Raw genomic sequence first — 25,450 nt, forward strand, 5'->3', positions numbered from 1 at the left:
CACGATCGGGGCCCAGCGATCCGTGGGCGGGCCTGTGCCGTGGGGGCACTCTTTTCATTCCGCCTTCGCCATGGTCTCCACCATGGCGGAGGCGGAAGAGACCCCCTCCACTGCGCATGCGCGGGGATGCCGTGAGCGGCCGCTAACGCTCCCGCAAAAGCGCCGCCCGGCCATGTCATTTCCGCGCCAACTGGCGGGGCACCAAAAGCCTTTCCCGCCAGCTGGCGCGGCGGAAATCAGTCCGGCGCGGGCCTAGCCCCTCAAGGTTAGGGGTGGGCACCCCAAGATGCGGAGGATTCCGCACCTTTGGGGCGGCGCGATGCCGGACTGATTTGCGCCGTTTTGGGCGCCGGTCGGCGGACATCGCGGTGAGTACTGAGAATTTCGCCCAATGTGATATTTCATAATTAGAGCTGCTCATCATGGGCCTGGGTACATTCACTGTAGGTGCTGAGGAACCTGTTATGGCACTGGATATAGCCTTCTACCGTAACCTTGTGATGTTTTCCTCCTCTCTTCAGGGAGTGGAATGGCGTTCAGATGAAAAGACAAAAAAAAGCTGTTTCAGTAAAGGGAAAACTGAGGTAGGTGGCGATTGTTCTCCAGTGAATAAGGCATGATCCTGTACTGTGAGGTGAGTGGGAACTCTGGCTGCTCCCTCACACACTTTGGTATCTTGCCAGCAACGATGTAAGCAAATGCTTCCAGCAACAGAATTTCTAATGCGAATCAAAGACGCATTTAGAAAGACCCCGCAACATATTTAATTACCATGAATACCAACCATTTGAAGTTGTCGCATGTCTGGAATTTCAGAATTTAAAAGAAAGTCAATAGTCGTCATTGGGCATACATCTGTGTTGCTTTTTAATCTGTTGAATTGAGAACCGGGTTAAAATCTGGGCACAGTGGTTTCTGATATCAGCTGAAATAAATATCACTGAGTATTCAACATTATTTGGCTAAATATGTCAGCTTTTTATAGTCAGTTCTAGATAGAAAGTAAGGGACTTGCTGTTCTTCTTGCCTCCCCCAATCCTGATTTTTAATTTCTTTATAATTTTGGATAACAATACTTTACACATTTATATAAAAATCTATATGTGATGTCATCTTGGGAGGAGCTGTTTCAGATATAATAACTGCAGCATGGTAGCACAGTGGTTAGCACAGCTCCAGGGTCTCAGGTTCGATTCCCGGCTTGGGTCACTATCTGTGCGGAGTCTGCACGTTCTCCCTGTGTCTGTGTGGGTTTCCTCCGGGTGCTCCGGTTTCTTCCCACAGTCCAAAGGTGTGCTGGTTAGGTGGATTGGCCCTGATAATTGTCCTTTGTGTCCAAACAAAAAAGGGTTGGATGGGGTTACGGGGATAGGGCGGAGGTGTGGGCTTGGCTAGGGGCCGGTGCAGACTGGCCAAATGGCCTCCTTCTGCACTGTAAATTCTAAGCTTCTATGACCAGGACTATCTCAGAACCCTAGGTTTATGATCCTGTGAATATTGAGCTACATATTTACAAATCATTCATTTAAATTTAATGTTGCCTAGATTAAAATGATTTTTAGCACTACCACTGGTGAAGACAAACTTTTGCCAGCTGATCAGGGCATTTGGGCTGCCCTTAATCCAGGAAAAGGATGCGAGTGAAAACCTGACCAGTTGTGTCCTTGACCAGCTTTGTGTCAGCTTTATTATTGCTGCATATTACCTTTTGGGGATTGGGAATGTGTGCTGATTACTGTTGATCTACCTCAGTTACATAAAACACCCACAGAACATTCAATAGGACCTGATATGTTCACTTAATGACATCACAATTACAGTGAACGGACCACCTACACAAAGAAAGACTGTTAAAACTTCAGTCAGTGCCAATAACTGAGATGTGATTCTTACAGTTGATTAAATTGCACAATAATGATCATTTGCGGCCTGTTATTACACAACAATTGAAAGAATGCAATGCAAGCTAAACCTCTCGGTTAGTGATTTATTTTAGACCATAAGATATAGGAGCAGAATTAAGCCATTTGTGTCTGCTCTGCCGTTCGATCATTGCTGATATGTTTCTCATCCCCATTCTCCTGCCTTCTCCCTGTAATCCCTGATCCTCTTATTAATCAAGAACCTATTTATCTCTGTCTTAAAGACAGTCAGTGACTTGGCCTCCACAGTCTTTTGCGACAAAACGTTCCACACATTCACCACCCTCTGGTTGAATAAACTCCCCCTCATCTCAGTTTTAAAGGATTGTCACTTCAGTCTGAGGCTGTGCCCTCGCGTTCTAGTCTCCACCTAGCGGAAACATCTGCCCCACATCCACTCTATCTAGGCCTCTCAGTATTCTGTAAGTTTCTTCCCTCATCTTTCTAAACTCTATTGAGTACAGACCCAGACTCCTCAACTGCTCCTCATATGACAAGCTCTTCATTCCTCGATCATTTCCAAGGCCAGCACATCCTTCCTTAGAAACGGGTTCCAAAACTGCTCACAGTATTCCAAATAGGGTCAGACCAGAGCCTTATACAGCCTCAGCAGTAGATCCCTGCTCTTGTATTCTAGCCCTTTCGAAATGAATGCTAACACTGCATTTGCTTCCCTAACTGCCAACTGAACCTGTATGCTAACCGTAAGAGAATCCTGAAATAGGATTCCTAAGTCCCATTGTGGTTCAGATTTCGAGTTTCCCCATTTAGAAAATAGTATATGCCTCTATTCTTCCTACCAAAGTGCATAACCTCACACTTTTCCACCTTGTATTCCATCTGCCACTTCTTTGCACACTCTCCTATCCTGCCCACATCCTTCTGCAGCCTTGCCACTTCTTCAATACTATCTGTCCCTCTCCATATCTTTGTATCATCTGCAAACCTAGCAACAATGCCTTCAATTCCTTCATCCAGATCGTTAATGTATATTGTGAATAATTGTGATCTCAACACTGACCCCTGTGGAACACCACTAGTCACTAAAGACCCCTTGTAGCACAGTGGTTAGCTCTGTTGCTTCACAGCACCAGGGACCCGGGTTCGATTCCTGGCTTGGGTCATTGTCCGTGCGGAGTCTGCACGTTCTCCCCATGTCTGCGTGGGTTTCCTCCGGGTTCTCCGGTTTCCTCCCACAAGTTCGGAAAGCCCTGCTTGTTAAGTGAATTGGACATATTGAATTCTCCCCCTGTGTACCCAAACAGGTGCCGGAATGTGGCGACTAGGGGCTTTTCACAGTAACTTCATTGCAGTGTTAACTAAGCCTACTTGTGACAAAAATAAAGATTACTTATTATTTTCCTGTGGTCCAATGTTCATTCTTGCCTCTCTCTTACCTTTCATACATCAAAAAACTCTTCCTATCTTCTTTTATATTGCTAGCTTGCTTAAACGCGTATTTCATCTTCTCCCCCCTTATTGCTTTTTTAGTTTCCTTTGCTTGCTTTTAAAGGCTTCCCAATCCCCTGGCTTCCCACTAATTCTCGCCATTTTGTATGCTTTTTCTTTTGCTGTTGAGCTGTCCTTGACTTCCCTCGTCAGCCATTGATGCCTTGTCCTCTCCTTCGCATGTTTCCTCCTCCTTGCGATGAATTTCTGTTGTGCCTCCCAAATAACCCCCAAAACTCCTGCCATTGCTGTTCTACTGTCTTTTCTGCTAGGTTCCCCTTCCAATCAACTCTGGCCAGCTCCTCCCTCATGTCTTTGTAGTTAACTTTATTCAATTGCAACACCGTTAATCTGATTCCAGCTTCTCCTTTTCAAACTGCAGTGTAAATTCTATCATATTGTGGTCACTGCCCCTAAATTGTTAAATAAGTTCACCTTAAATTGTCTAATTGTCTGCTTCATTACACATCACCAAATCCAGAATTGCCTGTTCCCTAATGAGCTCTACCACAAGCTCTCCAAAAATCCATCTGGGAGACATTCCACAAATTCCTTTTCTTGAGGTCACTACCAACCTACTTTTCCCAGTCCACCTGCATATTGAAGTCCCCATGATTATTGTAATATTGCCTTTTTTATATGTCTTTTCTATCTCCTGATTTATTTTCTGCCTCACATCTTGACTGCTGTATTAAAATTGCCATGTGCCATTGCAGGAAGAATGTCAGAATTATATCCGGGTCCTCCTCATCAACAGCAACAGGATCTTCACCTGTGGAACAAATGCATTCACCCCCGTATGCACCAATCGGACGGTAATTGCAATAATTCATTTTCTGCTTTTTCAATTACAATATAGGGCGGGATTCTCCGCAATCAGCACAATGTCCGCCGACAGGCGCCAAAAACGGCGCGAATCAGTCCGGCGTCGCACCGCCCCAAAGGTGCCCCGCCAGCTGGCGCGGAAATGACTTTGCCGTGCGGGGCATGCGCGGGAGCGTCAGCAGCCGCTCACGGCATCCCCGCGCATGCGCAGTGGAGGGGGTCTCTTCCGCCTCCGCCATAGTGGAGACCATGGCGAAGGTGGAAGGAAAAGAGTGCCCCCACGGCACAGGCCCGCTCGCGGACCGGTGGGCCTCGATCGCGGGCCAAGCCACCGTGGGGGCACCCCCCAGGACCCCGGAGCCCGCCTGCGCCGCCTTGTCCCGCCGGTAAGAGAGGCGGTTTGATTCTCGCCGGCGGGACAGGCATTCCAGCAGCGAGACTTCGGCCCATCACGGGCCGGAGAATCGGCGGGGGGGGGCCGCCAACCGGCGTGGTGCTATACCCACCCCCGCCGAATATCCGGTGCCAGAGAATTCGGCAACTGGCGGGGGCGGGATTCACGCCAGCCCCCGGCGATTCTCCGACCAGGCGGGGGGTCGGAGAATCCCGCCCATAGTTACAGTTAAACCAGATTGTGTTTGCTTTAAGTTTTAAAGAACCAGGATCAGTGCATTGTAAATCTATACAGCATGTGACTTCCTTTGCAACCTTCGTGTGATTTCCTTTAAACTTACTGAATGTTGAAAGACTTTGACTCAGTTTTAATTGTATATCCATTTTAACAAGCTTAAAAGTGGCAGTAGGTTAGTCAACAGTATCTGATAATGTGGTAACCCTTGAGTGAGGAGCTAAAGCATTTTAAGTGGAGGCATAGTACTCCAATCATTGTGTTATTAAGTGAATTATAAATATTTCTAAAATATACAAAATTTAAGGTAGAAAAATGAAAATGGCTGGTGGGGTTCGCCGCCGGCGGGATTTTCCGTTCCACCGGCAGCGCACCAACGCCCACCAATGACACTCAGATGCCATGAACTATTAAAAATGGTGCACAGACAGCGCCTCTGCCGCTCCCGCCGGCGCAGTACTCCACCCTATAGTGGTGGCGGCTTTGCGGATCTGGGGCCAGTGGAGGAGGCATATAGGGGAAGTGAGAGCATCGGTGTGGACCCCAATCTGCGGCAATCACCGATTTGTCCCAGGGAACATGGATGGTGGGTATCGACCGTGGTGGAAGGCGGGTATTGTGAGGGTGGGTGATCTGTTCCTGGAAGGGAGCTTTTCGAGCATGAGGATGTTGGAGGAGAAGTTCGGGCTGGAGGGAGGGATGACTTTAGATACTTACAGGTGCGGGATTTCGTGCGCAGGCTGGTGCCGTCCTTCCCACGCCTCCTGCCAAAGGGGAGGCAGGACAGGGTAGTTTCTAGGGGAGAGGTAGGTGAGGATAGAGTCTCAGATATTTACAAAGAACTAATGGGAGGAGAGGATACACAGACTGATGACCTGAAGCTTAAGTAGGAGGAGGAGCCCGGGGGGGAGATGGAGGACAGTATTTGGGCAGAAGCTCTGGGCAGAGTAAACACAACCGCAACGTGTGCCAGGCTCAGTCTGATCCAGTTTAAGGTCGTGCACGGGGCCCACATGACGGTGACCCGGATGAGTAAATTTTTTGGGCTGGAGGACAAGTGTGCCAGATGCGCCGGTGGGCCGGCTAATCACGTGCACATGTTCTGGTTGTGCCTTAAACACAGGGGGTACTGGCAGGGATTCGCGGACATCATGGGCGAAATTCTCCCCAAACGGCGCGATGTCCGCCGACTGGCGGCCAAAACGGCGCCTATCAGACGGGCATCGCGCTGCCCCAAAGGTGCAGAATGCTCCGCATCTTTGGGGGCCGAGCCCCAACATTGAGGGGCTAGGCCGGCGCCGGAGGGATTTCCGCCCCGCCAGCTGGTGGAAACGGCCTTTGTTGCCCTGCCAGCTGGCGCGGAAATGACATGTCGGGGTGGCGCATGCGCGGGAGCGTCAGCGGCTGCTGACAGTTTCCCGTGCATGCGCAGTGGGGAGAGTCTCTTCCGCCTCTGCCATGGTGGAGGCCGTTCCGGAGGCGGAAGGGAAAGAGTGCCCCCACGGCACAGGCCTGCCCGCGGATCGGTGGGCCCCGATCGCGGGCCAGGCCACCGTGGGGGCACCCCCCGGGGTCAGATCGTCCCGCGCCCCCCCCAGGACCCCGGAGCCCACCCGCGCCGCCTTGTCCCGCCGGTAAATAGGTACTCTAATTTACGCCGGCGGAACAGGCAATTTATTGGCGGGACTTCGGCCCATCTGGGCCGGAGAATCCAACCGGGGGGCCCGCCAACCGGCGCGGCCCGATTCCCACCCCCGCCGAATATCCGGTACCGGAGACTTCGGCAACCGGCGGGGGCGGGATTCACGGCGGCCAACGGCCATTCTCCGACCCGGCGGGGGGTCGGAGAATGACGCCCCTGGTCCCGGGTTTTGAAAACTGGGGTGGTAATGAATCCTGAGGTGGAAATCTTTGGGGTGTCGGAGGACCCGGGAGTCCAGGAGGAGAAGGAGGCCCACGTCTTGGCCTTTGCTTCCCTGGTAGCCCAGCGACGAATACTGTTGGCCTGGAGGGACTCAAAGCCCCTGAAGCCCGAAGCATGGCTATCGGACATGGCGAGCTGGGCTCTCATGGGCATGACTAATGCTGCTAAACAAAAATAAGCAAGTGTTCTTTTCTTTGTTCCCCCTCAGCATAATTAGCCCCATTTCCCCCCAAAAGACGTAGACGTAAGAAGCCCCCCCCCCCCCCCCCCCCCCTCCACGTGGCGGGCTTCCCAACAGCAGGGGCGGCTTGCCAACGGCCACCAGCAGGATCTTCCAGTCCCGTCGCAATCAATGATGATTTCCATTCCTCGTCCGTGCCAGCACTGAGGAGCCCATGATGGGGGTCGACTTTGACAGGACTGGAAGATCGCACCGGTGGGAAGGGCTGGAGAGTTCCTCCGCAAGTTGGTTGCAGTCTTCACTCTGGCTAGTTGACAAGAACTATGGATGCAAGCTTTCTCTATAATCCTGCCCAAAAGTAGGTACGATTGCGGCAGAGAATTGGGGAAATTTGAGTGATGGGGTTCTTTACCATCTGATCACCAGGTTATTCATTCCATAACCATTGCTGATCACATCCTGCCAATGGGGTCAGGACACAGAACCCAACAGGATTCACCTTCTTTCCAACCCCCATTCAGCTGTTTCCTGGGGCTGCTACCAGTGGGCAGAAACTCTTGACAAACCTGTGTCCCCTTAAGGTCTGTTTTCTGATGCTTCAGAATCCCTACTACAGCAACACCAGGAATATCTGCTGTCATATTGGCAGGCTCCCTCTTGGACCAGGAACTCTGCTGGATGCATGTCATGCATATGGGATCACCCAAGATAACAGCTTGAGTTGTACCAGAGGCAGAGGATTGTGCGAAAGTCTGTCCCACTGAAACTTTGTCCAAAGGAGCAGAATTTCAGCCATAGTATTCCAAAGTATTATTCCTCAGGAGATTTTACTATTCACATGGGTGTTTGAGCTACATAACCTTCCATTATATCGCAGACACACCTGGACAGTATGACAAGATAAATGCAAACAAAAGGTGGCCATTGTTGTATGTGGGACTTTAACATGCCTCAAGTCTGCGAGGTAATGCTGCAATGTACATCTAGTTACACAAGTAATACTATCAGTCCTCGAAGGCTAGAAGTCTATTGGCGAGATACGCCCACATTTGGCTGCTTTTCAAATTTCCCAATCCCGCCTGCGCTGATTCCAGTCAAGGGCAGGACCGGAAGATCCTGCATTGTAAAGTACATATACAGTTATTGCCTGAAGTGCTAAAAAGAACTGCTCATGGACATTCTGGAACATATCCATTGCAGGGTGGTTTTGCAGTGATTAAGAATATTAAATTGTGTTTCGATTGTATTGGACACGGTAATTCTTAAAGTTTTATTGAATTGTTTACTTTTTTCAGCTTACCAACTTGGCTGAAATCCATGATCGAATCAGTGGCATGGCTCGCTGTCCATACAATCCACAACACAATTCCACTGCTCTGATTACATCGACTGGAGAACTCTATGCTGCCACAGCTATGGATTTCCCAGGGAGAGACCCAGCCATCTACCGTAGCCTGGGAGGGCTTCCTCCTCTACGCACTGCTCAATACAACTCCAAATGGCTAAATGGTGAGCACTAACAGGGATAGCGACTTCTATAGACATTAGTGCATAACAAAGTTAGTGTATAACAAAAAGTGCCTAAAGATCCTTAAAGCCCTTGAATACTACTGCAGCAATGCTGGGTCAAAAATAATAGGAAGAACGGGTGGCATGTGGCACAGTGGTTAGCACTGAAGCCTCACAGCACCGAAGTCCCAGGTTCGATCCCGGCTCTGGGTCACTGTCCGTGTGGAGTTTGCACATTCTCCCCGTGTCTGCGTGGATTTCACCCCCACAATCCAAAGGTATGTAGGTTAGGTGGATTGGCCATGCTAAATTGCCCCTTAATTGGAAAAAAATAATTGGGTACTCTAAATGTATTTTTTTAAATAATAGGAAGATTACATAGAGATTATTTTTCTGAGGCCATCCCACTGGTGAACTAGTAAAATCGAGTAGCGGGGTGTCCAGTTTTCCAAGGAATGATTTGGGAATGTGGCCATGCCAGCGTTCATGGGCTTTACTTCAAATGAACAACTTGCAAAATTCTCACAATGTATGTTCAAACGTAGGGTTGAATACTGCCCATATAAATCAGGGGCCTGAAACTTGAATTAAAATGGTGATACTAATTGTTGGCAAAAGTCTTTAGGCTATAAATTTCAATTGTGCAATGCTTGTAGCTGATGAGATTGCTGCCTTGGGAGAAATGGCTTCCACGAATTTTGTTCTTCATTGCTTCATTCCAAGTGAGTCAGATTCACCCCTTTTAAAAATAAAATGTTATAATTTCTTTGCCATTTTAGTTCCATTTGATCAACTCAATGGTTGATTTTACCTTTTTGGAGCTTTCTCAATGTTTTTTTAATAAGGACATGGCAAGTCCCCACCGAGTAAGATAAAGAAACAAAGTTTTTATTTACAGCACTATATATATTTATATACACTGCCTGGTAGATCCCTATCGGGTTCCTTTCTGGTCATAGAGACCCCCCGCCCCGAGCGGGCGAGCTCGTAATCCACAAGTACCACGGGGAAGATAATCATTCCCATCCCATAGGCCCCATGTGGAATATTACGTTTTCATCCATCAATCTTGGTTACTGCTTATTTAAGTCATTACCCCTCGCAGGTTCCTCAACAGAAATAGAGGATATGCCTGAGAATGTGTTATCATGTTGTAGAACTTTGTTGTAGAAATAATCTGTCCATCAATGTGTGACTTGTTCCATGGATCAGTGCCATCCTCCGTCCAGGAGCCACAGCTGTGCCGGCCCTCTGACACGGCCCAATCTCACCGGAACCAAACACTGGCATCCACATATTCCACTGCCACTCAAGGTGCAGTTGACCATCCTTGACTTCCAGCATGTTTAACCCACAGTGACGTGCCAGTTACATGCAGCACTTATCACATCAGCAACAAAAGCATCATCAACCTGTGAAAGCATTTCTTCAACAGCATCATCAGGTGCCTCCAGGCATTTGCAGCCACCAGCAGGAGCAAGCAGCAAACACAATTTGCAGCTGTGAAGTGCTCACATAACTAACAAGGTCAATTCCTTATTAGAAATAGCCTTCAGCTGTGAAGCTAGAGGCTGTTCACAGTCAGGGGGAGTTAAAGTGATCTTCAGCATGTAACCAAGAACAGAGCTCTGTCCTGGAGGTGTTTGGTGGGACAGACAGACAGCAGCAGTAGTTGCCACTGCTATGGGGCTCCACAATATTTAAAGATGGCTCAAAGGCCTCACAGATGGAAGCCCCTTAACCTCCACCCCCCCTGCCCAGCGGCAACCCCCAAACTGGAATGCTTCAGCCCCCGGCCACACCCAACCCTCTTGAGGGGTCCCACTCCTCGAGCACTGGGGCGGAAGCTCCAGTGCTCTTGCGCTGCATGCCTGAAGATGGAAATGTCGACTAGCCTCCTCAGTTCCTCTCAGCAGCAATTGCTGCAGCTTCACGTTTTTAAAAAGGATTACTGAATGATGCCCTTGTGTTTTCTCGCTCGGGAGTTGTTTAATTCCCGGGAGGCTGTTACATTTGACTTCAGTCTCGCTAATGAGATGGATGTTGATGCAAATTGGAGGTCAGTGAAATGCTCACCATATTTGGGTGAGATCCGGAACTCGCCATCAGGAGCGGACCAGTTAGATGGCAAAGTGATTCACGTCGGCGCAAATCTTGATTTTGGCCTTTCCTGCTATTTAACCGGCACGGCCAGCTCCGCACTGGGCGCAACACAGTGGTTAAATCACACCCTCTATCATCTCCATGAGTTTCATAGTTGTCTTACAAAGGGGCAGAATCTTAAAAGACAGATTACTTGCAGGGGACCAATCATGTGGCCTGAAACTGTGAAAAGAGGGACATTTCTTTTAATTGACATTTTTCCAGTTTGCCCCTCGTGCTCAGACCTAATGTGGCCCAGACAAGTTCAGCCTTCAGGTTATGAACATGGCACCGGCAAGAATTGAGAGTGGCTCCACAGCAATGGTTGGACCCCCCTGTCCGATACTAATTAGGGATCATCTTACCAACTCCGCAAACTTGAATGGGTCAGCACTGGAGGACACTAGCAGCACAATGACTGTAATCTCTGGAATTGCATCCAAATAATTTTTGTGACTATTAATCTGTCAAATGTAGATATTAAAGTTGTAACTTGGGCGAAAAAACAATTTTGTTCCAAGAGCCACAGAAAAAGTACAATATCCAAACGTATCATAACTGATTTTGGTTACATTTTTACAATTTTATTTTCAGAGCCAAACTTTGTGTCCTCCTATGACATTGGAAACTTCACCTATTTCTTCTTTCGAGAGAATGCAGTGGAACATGACTGTGGAAAAACTATTTTCTCCAGAGTGGCCAGAGTATGCAAAAATGACATTGGAGGGAGATTTCTCCTGGAGGATACATGGACAACCTTCATGAAAGCCCGATTAAATTGCTCGCGACCTGGTGAAATTCCTTTTTATTACAATGAGCTGCTGAGCACATTCTTCTTACCCGAACAAGACATGCTGTATGGAATCTTCACCACTAATGTGTATGTACCCACTAACTCTTGCCAATAGTTTGTGAGAACAGATAGCCTAACGTCTGCCACTGGGAAAATACTGGAATCCATTATTAAAGACTACATTTAGAAAATTATAATACTGTCAGGCAGAATCAACATGGTTTTGTGAAAGAAAAATCATGTTTGACAAATGTATTAGCAATCTTTGCGGCTGTAGCAAGCAGAGTGGGTAAAGGGGAACCGTAGATGCAGTGTATTTGGATTTCCAAAACACAAGTTGATAAGGTGCCACATAAAAGGTTATTACGCAAGATAAGAGTTTATGATGTTGAAAGTGATATATTAGCATGGATAGAGAACTGGCTAACTAATAGATACAGAGTCGGGCTAAATGGGTCATTTTCAGATTGGCAAACTGTAACTAGTGGAGTTCCACAGGAGACGGTGCTGGGGCCTCAACTATTTACCATATATATTGATGACTTTGATGAAGGTATCCACTGTATTTTAGCCAGATTTACTGGTACAAAGACAGATAAGAAAGAAAGTTGTGAGGAGGATACAAAGCGTCTGCAAGTGGATAGAGATAGGTTAAGTGAGTGAGCATACATTTGGCAGATAGCGTATAATGTGGAAAAATATGAGTTCACCCACTTAGCAGGAAGAATAGAAAAGCAGAATATTATTTAAATGGAGAGAGGCTACAGGAATCTGCAGTGCAAGTGCATCTGAGTGTCCTTGTGCATGAATCACAAAACGTCCGTATTCAGTTGACCTTTATTGCAAGCGAGATAGATTATAAAAGTAGGGAGGTCTTGCTAAACTGTACAGGGCATTGGTGAGACTATACCCAGAATATTGTATACAGTTTTGGTCACCTTGCTTAAGGAGGGAAATATTTGCATTGGAAGCAGTTTATAGAAGATTCATTCAGCTGATTCCTGGGATGATGGTTTGTCTTACAAGGAAAACGCTTAAACCTGTATTCATTGGAGGTGAGAAGAATGAGAGGTGATCTTATTGAAACAGATAAAATTCTGAAGGGGATTGCGTGGTGGATGCTGAGAGGATGTTTCCTCTTGTGGGGGAATCTAAATCTAGCAGGCACAATTTAAAAATAAAGGGTCTCTTATTTAAGACAGAGATGAGGAGGACTTTCTTCTCTCAGAGGGGTGTTTGTCTTTGGAACTTTCTTGCCCAGTGAGCGGTGGAGGCTGCATCAATATATTCAAGGCTGAGTTGGACAGATTTTTGATTGAAAAGGAAGTCGGGTTTTTGGGTGCAGGCAGGAAAGCGGAGTTTGGGGTGGCACGGTGGCGCAGTGGGTAGCACTGCTGCCTCACGGCGTCAAGGACCCAGGTTCAATCCCGGCCCCTGGTCACTGTCTGTGTTGAGTTTGCTCCCCGTGTGTGCGTGGGTCTCACCCCCAAACTCAAAGCAGAGTAGGTGGATTGACCATGCTAAATTGCCCCTTAATTGGAAAAGTAACTTTAAAAAGGAAAGTGGCGTTTAGGCCTCAATCAGATCAGCCATGAAGGGCTGAATGGCCTACTCCTGCTTCTATTTATTATATTAACATGCCAAAACTGCGGGTACTCATTATTGTGTTCTCTCATGATGCTTCTTGGCCTTTTAAATGTGCACCTGTATTTGTTAGTACAGACTGAAATAAACCCATATTTGTCAAGAATATTTAATTATACATGGGCATGTTTCCTACAGGAATAGTATAGCAGCTTCTGCTGTCTGCATGTTTAATCTGAGCGCCATTACTCAAGTTTTTGCTGGACCGTTCAAATTCCAGGAGAATTCCCGTTCAGCGTGGCTGCCTTTTTCCAATCCTAGTCCTAACTTTCAGGTATTTATGACTCCAGTGATATGAAACTTTTCATGATTTTATAGAAGTCGTTTTTAATTGTAGAATTTTGCTGCAAGATTCTGTGATAATTGGTTTTAATGTATTTCAATGATTGTTCATTATTCTTTTATTTGTGTTTCTTTGTAATTTCCAACAGACTTACTTTTTAAATTTATACTTTATTAGTGTGGTACTATCGATTATGGTCCTTATATGAATCTCACAGAGAGGAACCTCCAAGATGCTCAGAAGTTTATTCTTATGCAGGAAGTGGTGCAGCCCATCTTTCCAGTCCCTTTCTTCATGGAAGACAACAAACGGTTTTCTCACATTGTGGTGGATGTTGTGCAGGGAAAGGACATGCTCTTCCATGTTATGTACTTGGCCACAGGTACTTTAAATTAATTCACAATCCAAGAATGAAATGTATGACCTGAATGCACATTACTAAGTCATATTGTTCAATAAACATCCATACAACACTTAGCTCATACCATAATGCAAAAATCCAAGAATAGTTTTCACATGGCTGTTGATGACACCAAGCTCTACCTCACTATTAGCACTCTTAACTCCTATGCTTTTGCTGAATTATCAAATGACTTATCAAATATCCAGTACTGATTGAGCACACGCTTCCCTCAGTTAAACAGTGGGAAGACTGGAGCCATTGTCTTCAGTCCCTACTACAAACTCCACACTCTGGTCTCTGACTCCATCCCTTTCTCTAAGTTGCCAGAGGCTGAACCAGACTGTTCCTTATCATATTTGACCCGAAGATGAAATTCCAACCACATATCTATGCCATTACTAAGACTGCCTTAGTAACCTTGCCCAGCTCCGCCCCTCTCTCAGCTCATCTGCTTCTGGAACCCTCATCCATGTCATTACCATTTCTACACTGGACTATTCCAACATACTCCCGGCCAGCCTCTCATTCCACCCTCTGTAAAACTGACACCATCCAAAACTCTGTTGCCCATGTGCTAACTTGCATCAAGTTCCTATTCGACACTCATTATCTTTGTGCTGGCTGACCTGCATTGGCTCTTGGTGAAGTGAAAACTCGATTTTAAAATGACCATCCTCATTTTCAAATCTCTCCATGGTTTCGCCCCTCCCCTTCTCTGTAATCTCTTCCAGTCACAATCTGAGATATCAGCGCTGTTCTCGTTTTGACCTGCTCAATACCCTTAATTTGAATTATTCCACCAATGGCAGCCATACCTTAACCACATGGGCCCTAAGGTCTAAAATGCCTGCCCTAAACTTCTCTCCCTCTGTTATTCTCTTTCCTCTTTTAGGTACTCCTTGAAAGCAATCTCTTTGACCAAACTTGCTATCTGCCCTAATATCTCATCCAGCTCCCTGTCGAAGTTTTTCATATAGGCCTCCTTTGAAGCATCTTGGGATGTCTTATTATTTTAATAAACACAAGTCATCATATTTATGATTGTAATTTATGTAATTACATGTCACTTTAACAATAATCCATTTGCTTACATCACAACGATTGTGAAATTCCATGTAATGGTCCTGGCAACAAGTATGCTGTGTTTCTTTTACATAACCTTTGTTTAAAGTCACTACCATTTGTATTTGTAATTGCAGTCCACGAAGTTCTCCAAATTACAATCATTATTCTATTCCGTCACTCAAAGCCATCCATCACTGATGTCAGAGGATATTGGTGTTTTGGTTGTTTCCTGTCCAGTATTTGCTGTTGACCCTTCGATACAGATGGTCATTGGCTCCAGGACCTGCTGTTGCTTCCTCTAAGTTGGACACTGCAGAAACAGAGGCAGTGTGATATATACTTCTCACCCAGCTGTTTGCTGCTGTGAATTTATGAATAGTTGTGCTGCATTTAAAACTTGTGTTAACTCATTGCTGATTGGTAAATCCTGTGGTACGGACCATCAACCCTCCTGAATGGAGGGACCTGTCTGTTGGCAAATTTGAAAAAAATATTGGGGGTTGGGGAGAACATTAGCTCCACAACAGAACTAGTATCTGACCTTGCTCCAAACAAGGTGGCACCTCCTGCCCGATATGCTTGCTGCTCACTGGAGCCCAATGCAGAACCTTCTTCCATCCTAGCTTTGAGGTAATACCTAGTTCCAGGCTCTGTTGTTTACAACAGTGATAGTCATCGATGCAGTGCACTTTTCCTCAATCTGCTCTGTGTGCATTATCGCTGAGGAGTGAGCTGGCTATCCCTTACATGAAATTGCTCCAGGGGTTGAAGTGGATCTTGCTGCTGGGAGACTACAATAATAACGCTGGAAGGGTTAGTGTGCAGTGTGTGGCCACTGTAGGGGGCTGTGTGATGAGACCATATGGAGGGTGTAAGGATGGGTTGTGGCTTTATAAGGAAGCTGTAGTACCCACGTACCTCCAGTTGATATGTCCCATGTTGTAACTCTGGCCACTGCAATACCCCTCCATACCCAGCCTTGTTTGTGCTGGGGAAATGGTGCTTTGAAGGTGTGGCAGACCTCCCCAGGTCAGAGCCTTCTGCTGGCTGTTATCTGCCATTTGTTTCTGGAAGAGAAAGTGAATGAGAACATTTATGTTTGTGTGAACTCTCATAAGGCTGCAAGATGTCTCTGAGACATGTTTAGTGCTTATGAAGGACCAGTTTGGGGTGAGTGAATGCCATTTGCATTGGTAGATGATGGGTGAAGTGTGATGAGGTTGTGGTGATGGTGATTCAATTACTGAGAATTGTGAGACCTCACATTGACCACTTGTGTCAAATCATTAAGTTCCTTGTGGTGCTTCGGTCAATCCCGGTTAATCTCCTCCCACATGCATCACATTAGTTGCCTTGCCATGACTGCCATATTGGAGAACCTGGATGCCTCTCTCTTACTTCCTTGGCGTTTCTCGATGGCCTCTGCACCCTCTCTCTTCATTTTTCCTCCTAGGCCCCCACGGCTTCCTCCCCCTATGTTTTTATGACATCCTCCTCACTCCCTTTGGATCCTTTCCTGTTTCTCTCTGCCTCCTTCCTTCCACCTTATTAATCTCCTATCTTACACACCTCCCCACCCCCTCCACCTCCTCTGCCATCCCTCGAGCTTCTCTCTGCCTGTACTTTATTGTTCTCACTGGCTGTACTAGTGCAACCCATGTCACCTTGGCCCCAGCTCCTCTCCGACAACATCCAGCACTCGTTCATTTTATTTCCATATCTTCCTTCCTTGGCCTCTAACTCTTTTGTATCCTTGTACTATGCTCTATCTCCCCTCTTCCCATGTCTTCTACCCAGCTTGACCTGCAGAGTTCACTTAACCTTCACTGTCTGTGCAATGCTATGGGAGATCAATAATAAATAAAATGTGTCACAACGAGCAACACAATATGATTGATATTTCTATTTGTGACGCTGGCCATAACCCACTTGCGGCTTATGTCACCTGTGAAATATTTGATTAGTTTGAGTTATTATGATAAATATTTATCATGCCATTTTGCTGTCCATGATATATATATTATCCATTATTTTCCTTCTGTGCTTGAACTCTTCAGGTAAAGGATGGCATCGGAGGCAGTGGAACAGCTGCTTCACTCCAGTGAACTAATTTTAAGACTGTAACATTCCATCGGTTTGTATGGATGTGCATCAAAAATTTGGTTCATATTAGGCTGCCACAGATTAAACAAATTAGTCATCAGATGCAGTGTTTTGGGGAAACTCAATCTATCTTCATTGTCAGGATGCCCAACACATTTCTGTGTTGCCTGCTTTATAATATTAGGAAAATCACTTTGAGGAGTTTCACTAAACAAGGGACTTAAACAAAAGAACAAAGAAAAGTACTGCACAGGAACAGGCCATTCGACCCTCCAAGCCTGTGCCGATCATGATGCCCTCATACTCGGTCCGTATCCCTCTGTTTCCTCCCTATTCATGTACCCATCCAGATGCCTCTTAAATGTTGCTAATGTGCCTGCTTCCACCACCTCCTCTGGCAGTGTGTTCCAGGCACCCACCACTCTCTGCATGAAAAACTTAGCCTGCACATCTCCCTTAAACGTTCCCCCTCTCACCTTGAACCTGTGTCCCCTTGTAATTGACACTTCCACCCTTGGAAAAAGCCTCTAACCATCCACTCTGTATATGCCTCTCATAATTTTGTAGACCTCTGTCAGGTCTCCCCTCAGCCTCTGTCTTTCCGGTGAAAACAATCCTGGGTTTATTCAACCTCCCTTCATTGCGAACACCCTCGCGACCAGGAAACACCCTGGTGAACCTTCTTTGCACTCTCTCTAAAACTTCCACGTCCTTCTGATAATGTGGTGACCAGAACTGCATGCAATACTCCAAATGCGGCCTAACCAAGGTTTTATATAGCTGCAACATGATTTTCCAACTCCTGTACTCAGTGCCACAGCTGGTGAAGGCAAGCATGCCGTATACCTTCTTAATCACCTTGGCCACCTGTGTTGCCACTTTTAGGAAACTGTGGACCTATACGCCCAGATCCCTCAGTGTGTTAATGTTCCTAACGGTTCTGCTATTAACAGTATAATTCATACCTTGCATTTGTCCGGATTAAACTCCATCTGCCATTTCTGTGTCCAATCTATCTACATTCTGTTGTATCCTCTGACAATCCTCGGCACTATCAGCAACTCCGCCAATCTTCGTGTCATCTGCAAACTTACTAATCAGACCACCCACATTTTCCTCCAGATAATTTATATATACTACAAACAACAGAGATCCCAGCACTGATCCCTGCGGAACACCACTAGCTACAGATCTCCATTCAGAAAATCACCCTTCTACCGCTACTCTTGTCTTCTATAACTAAGCTAGTTCTGTATCCATCAAACCAGCCCACTCCGAATCTCATGTGATTTTAGTTTTTGTACCAGTCTGCCATGTGGGACCTTGTCAAACGCCTTACTAAAGTCCATATAAACTACATCCACAGCCCTTCCCTCATCAATTTTCTTTGCCACCCCTTTAAAAAACTCAATCAAGTTGGTGAGACATGACCTTTCTCGTATAAAACCATGCTGCCTGTCAGTAACTTAGTCCATTTTCCTCCAAATGTGCTTATATCCTGTCCCTCAGTATCTTTTCCAAAAGCTTCCCCATCACTGATGTCAGCATCACCGGCCTATAATTTGCTGGATTATCCCTGCTTCGTTTCTTAAACAACATGTGAATACAAAGGTCAAAAGCTTGCTTCCAGCCATTTAACCTTAAAATAACCTGAGCTTGCAAATCTCTGGCTCCTTGTGGAGTGCCTGAATGTTGATTGTGGGGGCACCTTTATTTCTCTGTGCTGTTGGCAGGCATCATAACCTGCGGATCAAACATTTGAGTGTTAACTGCCCACAGGTGATGATATGACAGCTCACTTAAACTGCTCCGTCTGTATGCTATTTCCAAAAGTGAAGCTGATGATATATTTTATAAGTAACAAAATCACAAGTGAAACATGTTCACCTTCTTGTGGAGATATCATACCTCACTTCTGCAACTGATCTAATTACACCACATTAATCAAGTTCTAAAATGTTAAATACGTTGTTCAGAGGCATGAAAATCAATTCCACAAATAGCAGTATAAAGTCACACTGCAGAAATATATATTCAACACTAGTATTGTATTTGAAGTGGTGAAGAATGCTAATTCTTGTTCCACTGAGATACAGGGATAGATTTCTCTCCACTATCCTACTCAAAAACAATGGAAAATTCAAGAAAACAATGGAAAATTAAAGGAAATTAGTTAATGAAGGCTACTGGTCTGACCTCTAGTTCCCTGTCCCACCAGGATTCCAACCCCTTCCCTGCTTGTCACTTCTAAATGCTAGTAAGGGGCTTCAAGACCAGGGCAAGCCTTTGGATTTTCATGGTTACTGCTGATCTTTCTCTCTCTCTCTCATGAAAGAACTGTCTCTGGACTCGTTTCCAACACCATCCAATGCTCTTAAACATTCTCTTTCCACCCCCTCCTTCCCAAGCCTCTTAACTCTGTTGTAGTCTTTCACGATGCTGTAGCCTAAACAAAGATTTTCAGTCTTCATCCTCAGGGACGTTCCACCCACCCTAAGTTCCTTCTGTCTCCTCAGGCGCTGTACTAACCGTCTTGCACCAGAATTCTTAAGACTTATGCAGAGAGCTTTGTCTTGGTGACAGCTGTCCTACTGGGAGCCTGTGTTGCATGGATGATCAGCTCTGACCCAACAAAATGGATCACAATTATGCCAGGGTCAAAGAAACGGGCAGAAATCATGCCTCCCTGCTACCCTGCCAGCAAGGGGAAAATGATGGAAAATACTACAAGGAAACAACCCATTTGAACCAACCAGTCCATGTTGGTGCTTACCCTCCACGTGAACAAATAGCTCTAATCACCTTTACCAATTCTATTTCCCATTATCTGCCTTTCCCTTATCCAGTTATTTAATCTAATCTTGAACATTGACATATTTCTGTTTCAATCAGCAGCCCGTGTAACCTCACAACTCTGTTGGAAAATTCCTCCTCTCTGTTCTAAATCTCTTTGGGTTGCTCTGGTAGTTATTGCCTCCTGCCCTTGATCCCTCAGCTACTGGAAACAACCTGCTTTTATCTGTCTCGTCACACACTTTAATAATTTTAAGCACTTCTATTATATTGCCCTCTAATCTGAATTGTTCTAATGAAGAAAGCCTCAATTCTGCATTTGGACTTCCACATACCAGAGTGTCTGATTAAATTTCAACTGTAACCACATTAATACCTTTCCAATAATACCTAATCGAACCCAGTCCCCAGTGTAATTACAGCCTTCAAAGTAGCAAAATAGATTTCAATTCAGTCTAGTAAACGATTTTTTCATTTTAGTATCTTGAAAAGTAAATGGATTTACTTTTTGCTGGAGTTTACTCTTCTGAGATCTATTGGTTTTAATGAATACCATTATGGAGCAATATAACTTCAAGAGCGTGGAAGTGTAGTATTGATCCTACACATCACACAATATGGACAGACTAATATTTACATGCGTTTTCCATCTAATACAGCCTGCAATTTGAAATGTTCAATACTTACGTTCCTGACTTGTGTGATGTCCAGGGGCAGTGTGCAATTTGTTGAGCTGTGCAACAAAACGAGTTAGTTATTTTTTATCTTGACCTTCTATTTAATAATTCACGTTGTCCGAACAATGGGAACGATACAGATTTAATGAACCACCTCCTTCATTATGCTTCTGTCTGGTTTATTCACTCATTGTTATTAATTTATTGCAACAACCCTGGCTGATGAGTATGCCAGTCTGTTACTTGATGGCAGACTGTTTAATTTTGCCTGTAAAAACATTGAAATATTTCTGAGGCCATTGGGTTTAAGAATTTAAAAAATAAGTAAATTAAGTATTATCTTTGTTCTGACCAGCTATTATTTCCACTTTGCCTCTTCTATTTTATTTCTCCCTTCCAGACTATGGAACTATTAAGAAAGTTCTTGCCCCTGTGAATCAAAGTGGGAGTGGCTGTTTGTTGGAGGAAATAGAACTTTTTCCATTTGATCAGCGAGAGCACATAAGGACCCTCCAGATCCTGCACAGTCAGAGTGTTCTGTTTGTCGGTCTCAGGGAGCATGTGATCAGACTGCCCCTGAAACGCTGCACCTTTTACAGAAGTCGGGGGTAAGATTTTTGAACGTCGGAATATTTGAAGAAGGTTTTAAGCTGTGTTGTCGAGATCACATTCTACTTTCTTATCTGAACAGCCTCAAATTACACATAGGAGGATGGAAGGGCCATGTTTAGTTAATTCTTTCAAATATTGCTGAAACACCAACTGCTCAGTTACAAAGGGTTTCACTGTGTTTTTGAATGAACAGCACCAAATGGACATTTACCCCATAGGTTTTGAATAGAGAGGAATTTCCAGGTACATTTTGCATTTTTAAATTGAGACACCAAGTCAAGAGCCAATGTCTACTGTGTGGAAAACCTCAGGGGCTGAAAAACATATAAATGATCAATCAGAAAGTGATTATGATTTTGGAATTTTAAAAGTCTGAAGATGATGGGAGAACAAAAAGACTGATGGAGGTAAAGTCCTCTGAAGGTTCTGGAAAAGACTTGAGTTGGAGAAGGAAATTAGCCATTAAAGTTTTGACTTCAACACCAAATTGCAATCCCACCAACCACATCCTTCCAAGCACAATCTTCAGACTCCGAGCCTCCTTCCCCTCAGTCCCTGTTCATCCAGCCCAGCCTTGCTCTATATCTCTCCACAGGGAGCAGGAGGAGGCTATTCGGCCTTTCATGCCTGCTCCGCCATTCATTATGATCATGGCAGATCAACCACCTCAGTAACCTGTTCCTGCTTTCCCTCAATATCCTTTGATCCCTTTAGACCCATAAGCTGTATCTAACTCCTTTGGCCTCAACTCCTTTCTGTGGTAGACGGTTCCACAGGCACAGTACTCTCTTGGTGAAGAAACTTCACCTCATCCCAGTCCTAAATGGTTTACCCTGTATCCTCAGACTGTGACCCCAGGTTCTGTTCCCTCCCACCATTGGAACATCCCTCCTGCATCTACCCTGTCTAGTCCCGTTAGAATTGTGTAGGTTTCTATCAGATCGCCCCTCCCCATCATTCTTCAAAACTCCAGCGAAAACAATCCTAACTTGACTCAATCTCTCCTCATACGTCAGTCCTGCCATCCCAAGAATCAGTCTGGTAAACCTTCGCTGCACTTCCTCTAGAGCAAGAACATCCTTCCTCAGATAAGGAAACCAAAACTACACAATATTCCAGGTGTGGCCTCGCCAAGGCCCTTTATAATTGCAGCAAGACAACACTGCTCCTGTACTCGAATCCTCTCGCTGTGAAAACCAACATACCATTTGCTTTTTTCATCACCTGTGCACCTGCATGCTGAAAGCTGGGAGAGGTGTGCCAGTGGGAGAGGTGCTGACAACATGGAGTGGGGGAGGAGTGCCACTGCACGCAAATATTTAACAATGCGAGCTTCCCAGATGGCAAGAAGGAGCGCCTGAATGACGAGGTGGAGCCTTGGTAAAGACAGGATTGATCAGGCCTTGGGCCAAATGATTCACACCTCTGGGCTATAATGTTAACGTTCTCCTCAGTTGCTGCAGTTTATCTGGATCACTCAAAAAGAAAGCGCAGCAAATTGTGTATTTCACTGATGGAAAGATTTAATCAGTTGGAGAAAACCTATACTACTCTATTGCAACAACATCAGGGGATAGGAAGGTCTTTGTAGGCATTGCATTCATCTTGGTCAGAGGTACAGACAGTTTGCAATTTGTGGAGCGTTAAGTGCACAGTTGGTATATTGAAGGGACTAGAGTTCTAGTAATAGGTGAGTTTTCCTTATTTGTTTTTGTTGTCTGGAATGGATCAATGCTGACTGCCCTTGTTCACTTTAGTTTGCTCAGGGGATTGGGATTGTGGGTATTGAGTGGTGAGCACTAAAACCATGGGTTGATGATTCCAATCTCTCTCTTTTCAATGTTTCAGCTATTTGGAAGCTGAAGGCAGGAACCACTCAACAGCACATTCTGGCTGAGCCAGCACACAGAGGTGCTTAATGATGTATTGACAAGTCATAGGCTTTTCATCTCCTATCGTCCATCAGGCCAGCTTCTCTTCAAAGCAGCTTTTGTAGGCTTTTATTGCGGTTCACATTTTGTCTTTTCTCAGACAGTCTGTGGCAGTTAAACCTCATTTGGATTAGAGTTTTCAAAGCAGAGATCACAAAGGCTACGCCTGGGCTGCTCTGACACAGTTTATCAGCAGAAACACTAGGCCATAGATTAACTGAAATAATTATGAAAAATAAACTTTGCAGGGGTTAGAATTCTAATGGAGGTTTTTCACACATTGACGTAGCAGCCATAATACTCCATAAAATTATCTCACCTCTGAATTATTTGGTGAATTTTGAATAAAAATATTATTGATGCTGGATAATTGTATGTTACAGCACCTGGGTGTATTATCTTTGATGATAGATTAGCTTTAGAGTTTCTTGACTATTATTCCATTGTACCGTTATCTTTTTTATTAGAGTACACATTCTGGCTTTGTACTGATGCGGGCTTTTATTAAATCGATAAGAAAACAAGCTGGTTTTTACCAGTGAGAGTTGAACCTACAATGATTGCTAAGCTGAAAATGATTGCCAGCTAGTTCAATGTACCAATTCTGCACTGTAAATTCTATGTAAATTCTATGAATTGGATGTTGCTATGACTATGCACTGGTGATCATTAAATCATTAATTAATTCTGTCATGTTAATATTAATGTTAATGCCCACTGTGTCAAAAGATCAGAATCTGCATGATCCTCAGCCCAATGCTGGTTTAATTCTGGCAGCAGAGGGATCCAGATCTGTTAGGTTTCCATTCTATTCACACACAAAACAGCAAACCCCAATCTGGGGAAGGGGAACAGAGGAGGGGCACATTTCTAGCCACCGTCTTACATTTCAACATTAATGATTTTAAATTCTTTCATGGGACGAGGATGTTGCAGGCTTGGCCAGCATTTATTGCCTATCCCTAATGACCCTTGAAGAGGGGTGTCTGGCAGGATTCTCACACTAGAGTGGGAATTCTGTAAGATGGGTATCTCATAAGGCAGGCCAGGGCCTTCCTTTGCTCAGATGATATGGGAGTTAAATGTCTGGTATGATTGGATTAGACCTGTTAACAGGCATTATAGGAGCCAAGGTAAGCAATATTACCAATTACCAGTTCAGAATATTTGGTTTGACAGGCTCATGGCAGAGTACTGACTGCTGAAGTGATTGGTGAGTTCCCCTGATCTGCCGCTTACAGGTTTGGCGCCCACTCTTATTTAAATAATGCTGACTCTGGGCTTTAGAAAGGGTCATCGTTAGGTCAAACTGATGGAGCCTCTGCCCGATCCAGGGCAAACACATCTGTAGCAAGTGTCAACAGCTTGTGGAGCTTCAGCTCAAAGTCATTGAGCTGGAGGCTGAGCTGCAGACATTGTGATGCATCAAGTAGGGGGACAGTCAATCTGATTCGCAATATTGAAGCCGAAAGCAGCAGCCTCCTGGGAATTACCCGACTCCCGAGCGAGAAATTGCGCAGGCATCATTTAGTACTCCTTTTTTAAAATGTGCGGCTGGCGCGATGGCTACTGAGGGGAAGTGAGGAAGTGAGTAACCATTTATATTTTCCAGCATGCAGCTCAAGGGCACCAAAGCAGCTGCCCAGTATTCGGAGAAGGGTGGGAGACCCTTTGGAGGGGTTGGGATTGGTCAGGGGCTGAAGCGTTCTAGGTTAGGACTCACCCCTGGCTGAGGGGTGAGGGGCTTTGTGTCTGTGGGGCTTTCAAGCCATTTTAAAATATTGTGCTGACCCATAACAAGGACAACCACAGCTGCAGCCTGCCTGTCCTAGCAAACTGTCCAGGACAGAGCCCTATTGCAGACTATCTCCTGAAAGTCAATTTCACTCCCTTGGACTGTGAGCAGCCTCTAGCTTCGCAGCTAAAGGCTATTTCAAATGAGGAATTAATCTTGTTGGTTGTGAAAGCACTTCATACTCCTAAACACTCAAGTGCCTTCTCGAGGGCACAGGTGCCATGTCTCAGAGGATGATTAGTCTCTCGCATGTCAAGCAAACTTTGATGCCTGAACAGTATGCCTGAACTCCAGGGGTGTCAGCACCATAGAGGCAGCTGTCAACAACCAAACACTAAAGAGCTGGGCGTCAACACCGGGATCCTCTTGTGACCAAAGGGCAAGTGTGTGAATCAGGGGAGCACACCTGAGCAAGGCCTCCCTAATGTTCCTGGCAGAAGTCTGGGGTCTAGGGGCTGCTGATGTGGTCGGAGTGAGTGTGCAGAGCAAGATTTGCCTGCACAACTGACTTGCTGGATGGTACTCTGAAAGAAGGCGGATCACAACAGGGTGGGGAATTTGAGGATCCTGGGCTGGAAGCCCGAACTGATTGTCGGTCTACCTCCTTTTCCAATTCCTTACAGGTACCAAAATGGTTGCTGCTATTGATCCCGCAGCGGTTGCCCTCGCGCTGCTGGTGGCTGCCGAGGCGGCCAAACGCGAGAGAAGGCAGCAGCAATGACACAGGCTGGAGGTGCGCCCCATGAGCTGGGAGCTGCCGCACACCCTGAA

The 25,450-nt window shown here is 45.6% G+C and overlaps 1 protein-coding gene across 3 annotated transcripts in view; it reads left to right on the forward strand.

The window, feature by feature from the left end:
- The window catches only part of sema5a (sema domain, seven thrombospondin repeats (type 1 and type 1-like), transmembrane domain (TM) and short cytoplasmic domain, (semaphorin) 5A), a 325,621-nt gene that overhangs the window by 210,221 nt on the left and 89,950 nt on the right, over positions 1-25,450 (forward strand). For all 3 annotated transcript variants that reach the window (XM_072508980.1, XM_072508979.1, XM_072508981.1), the window contains 7 exons: positions 522-584; positions 4,088-4,186; positions 8,225-8,438; positions 11,175-11,460; positions 13,156-13,291; positions 13,478-13,682; positions 20,742-20,949. In XM_072508980.1, the coding sequence (XP_072365081.1) occupies positions 522-584; positions 4,088-4,186; positions 8,225-8,438; positions 11,175-11,460; positions 13,156-13,291; positions 13,478-13,682; positions 20,742-20,949 (1,211 nt within the window). The remainder of the gene's footprint in view (positions 1-521; positions 585-4,087; positions 4,187-8,224; positions 8,439-11,174; positions 11,461-13,155; positions 13,292-13,477; positions 13,683-20,741; positions 20,950-25,450) is intronic.

Source organism: Scyliorhinus torazame, chromosome 6 (genome assembly GCF_047496885.1).
Source record: "Scyliorhinus torazame isolate Kashiwa2021f chromosome 6, sScyTor2.1, whole genome shotgun sequence".
In the NCBI taxonomy this organism is placed as follows: Eukaryota; Metazoa; Chordata; class Chondrichthyes; order Carcharhiniformes; family Scyliorhinidae; genus Scyliorhinus; species Scyliorhinus torazame.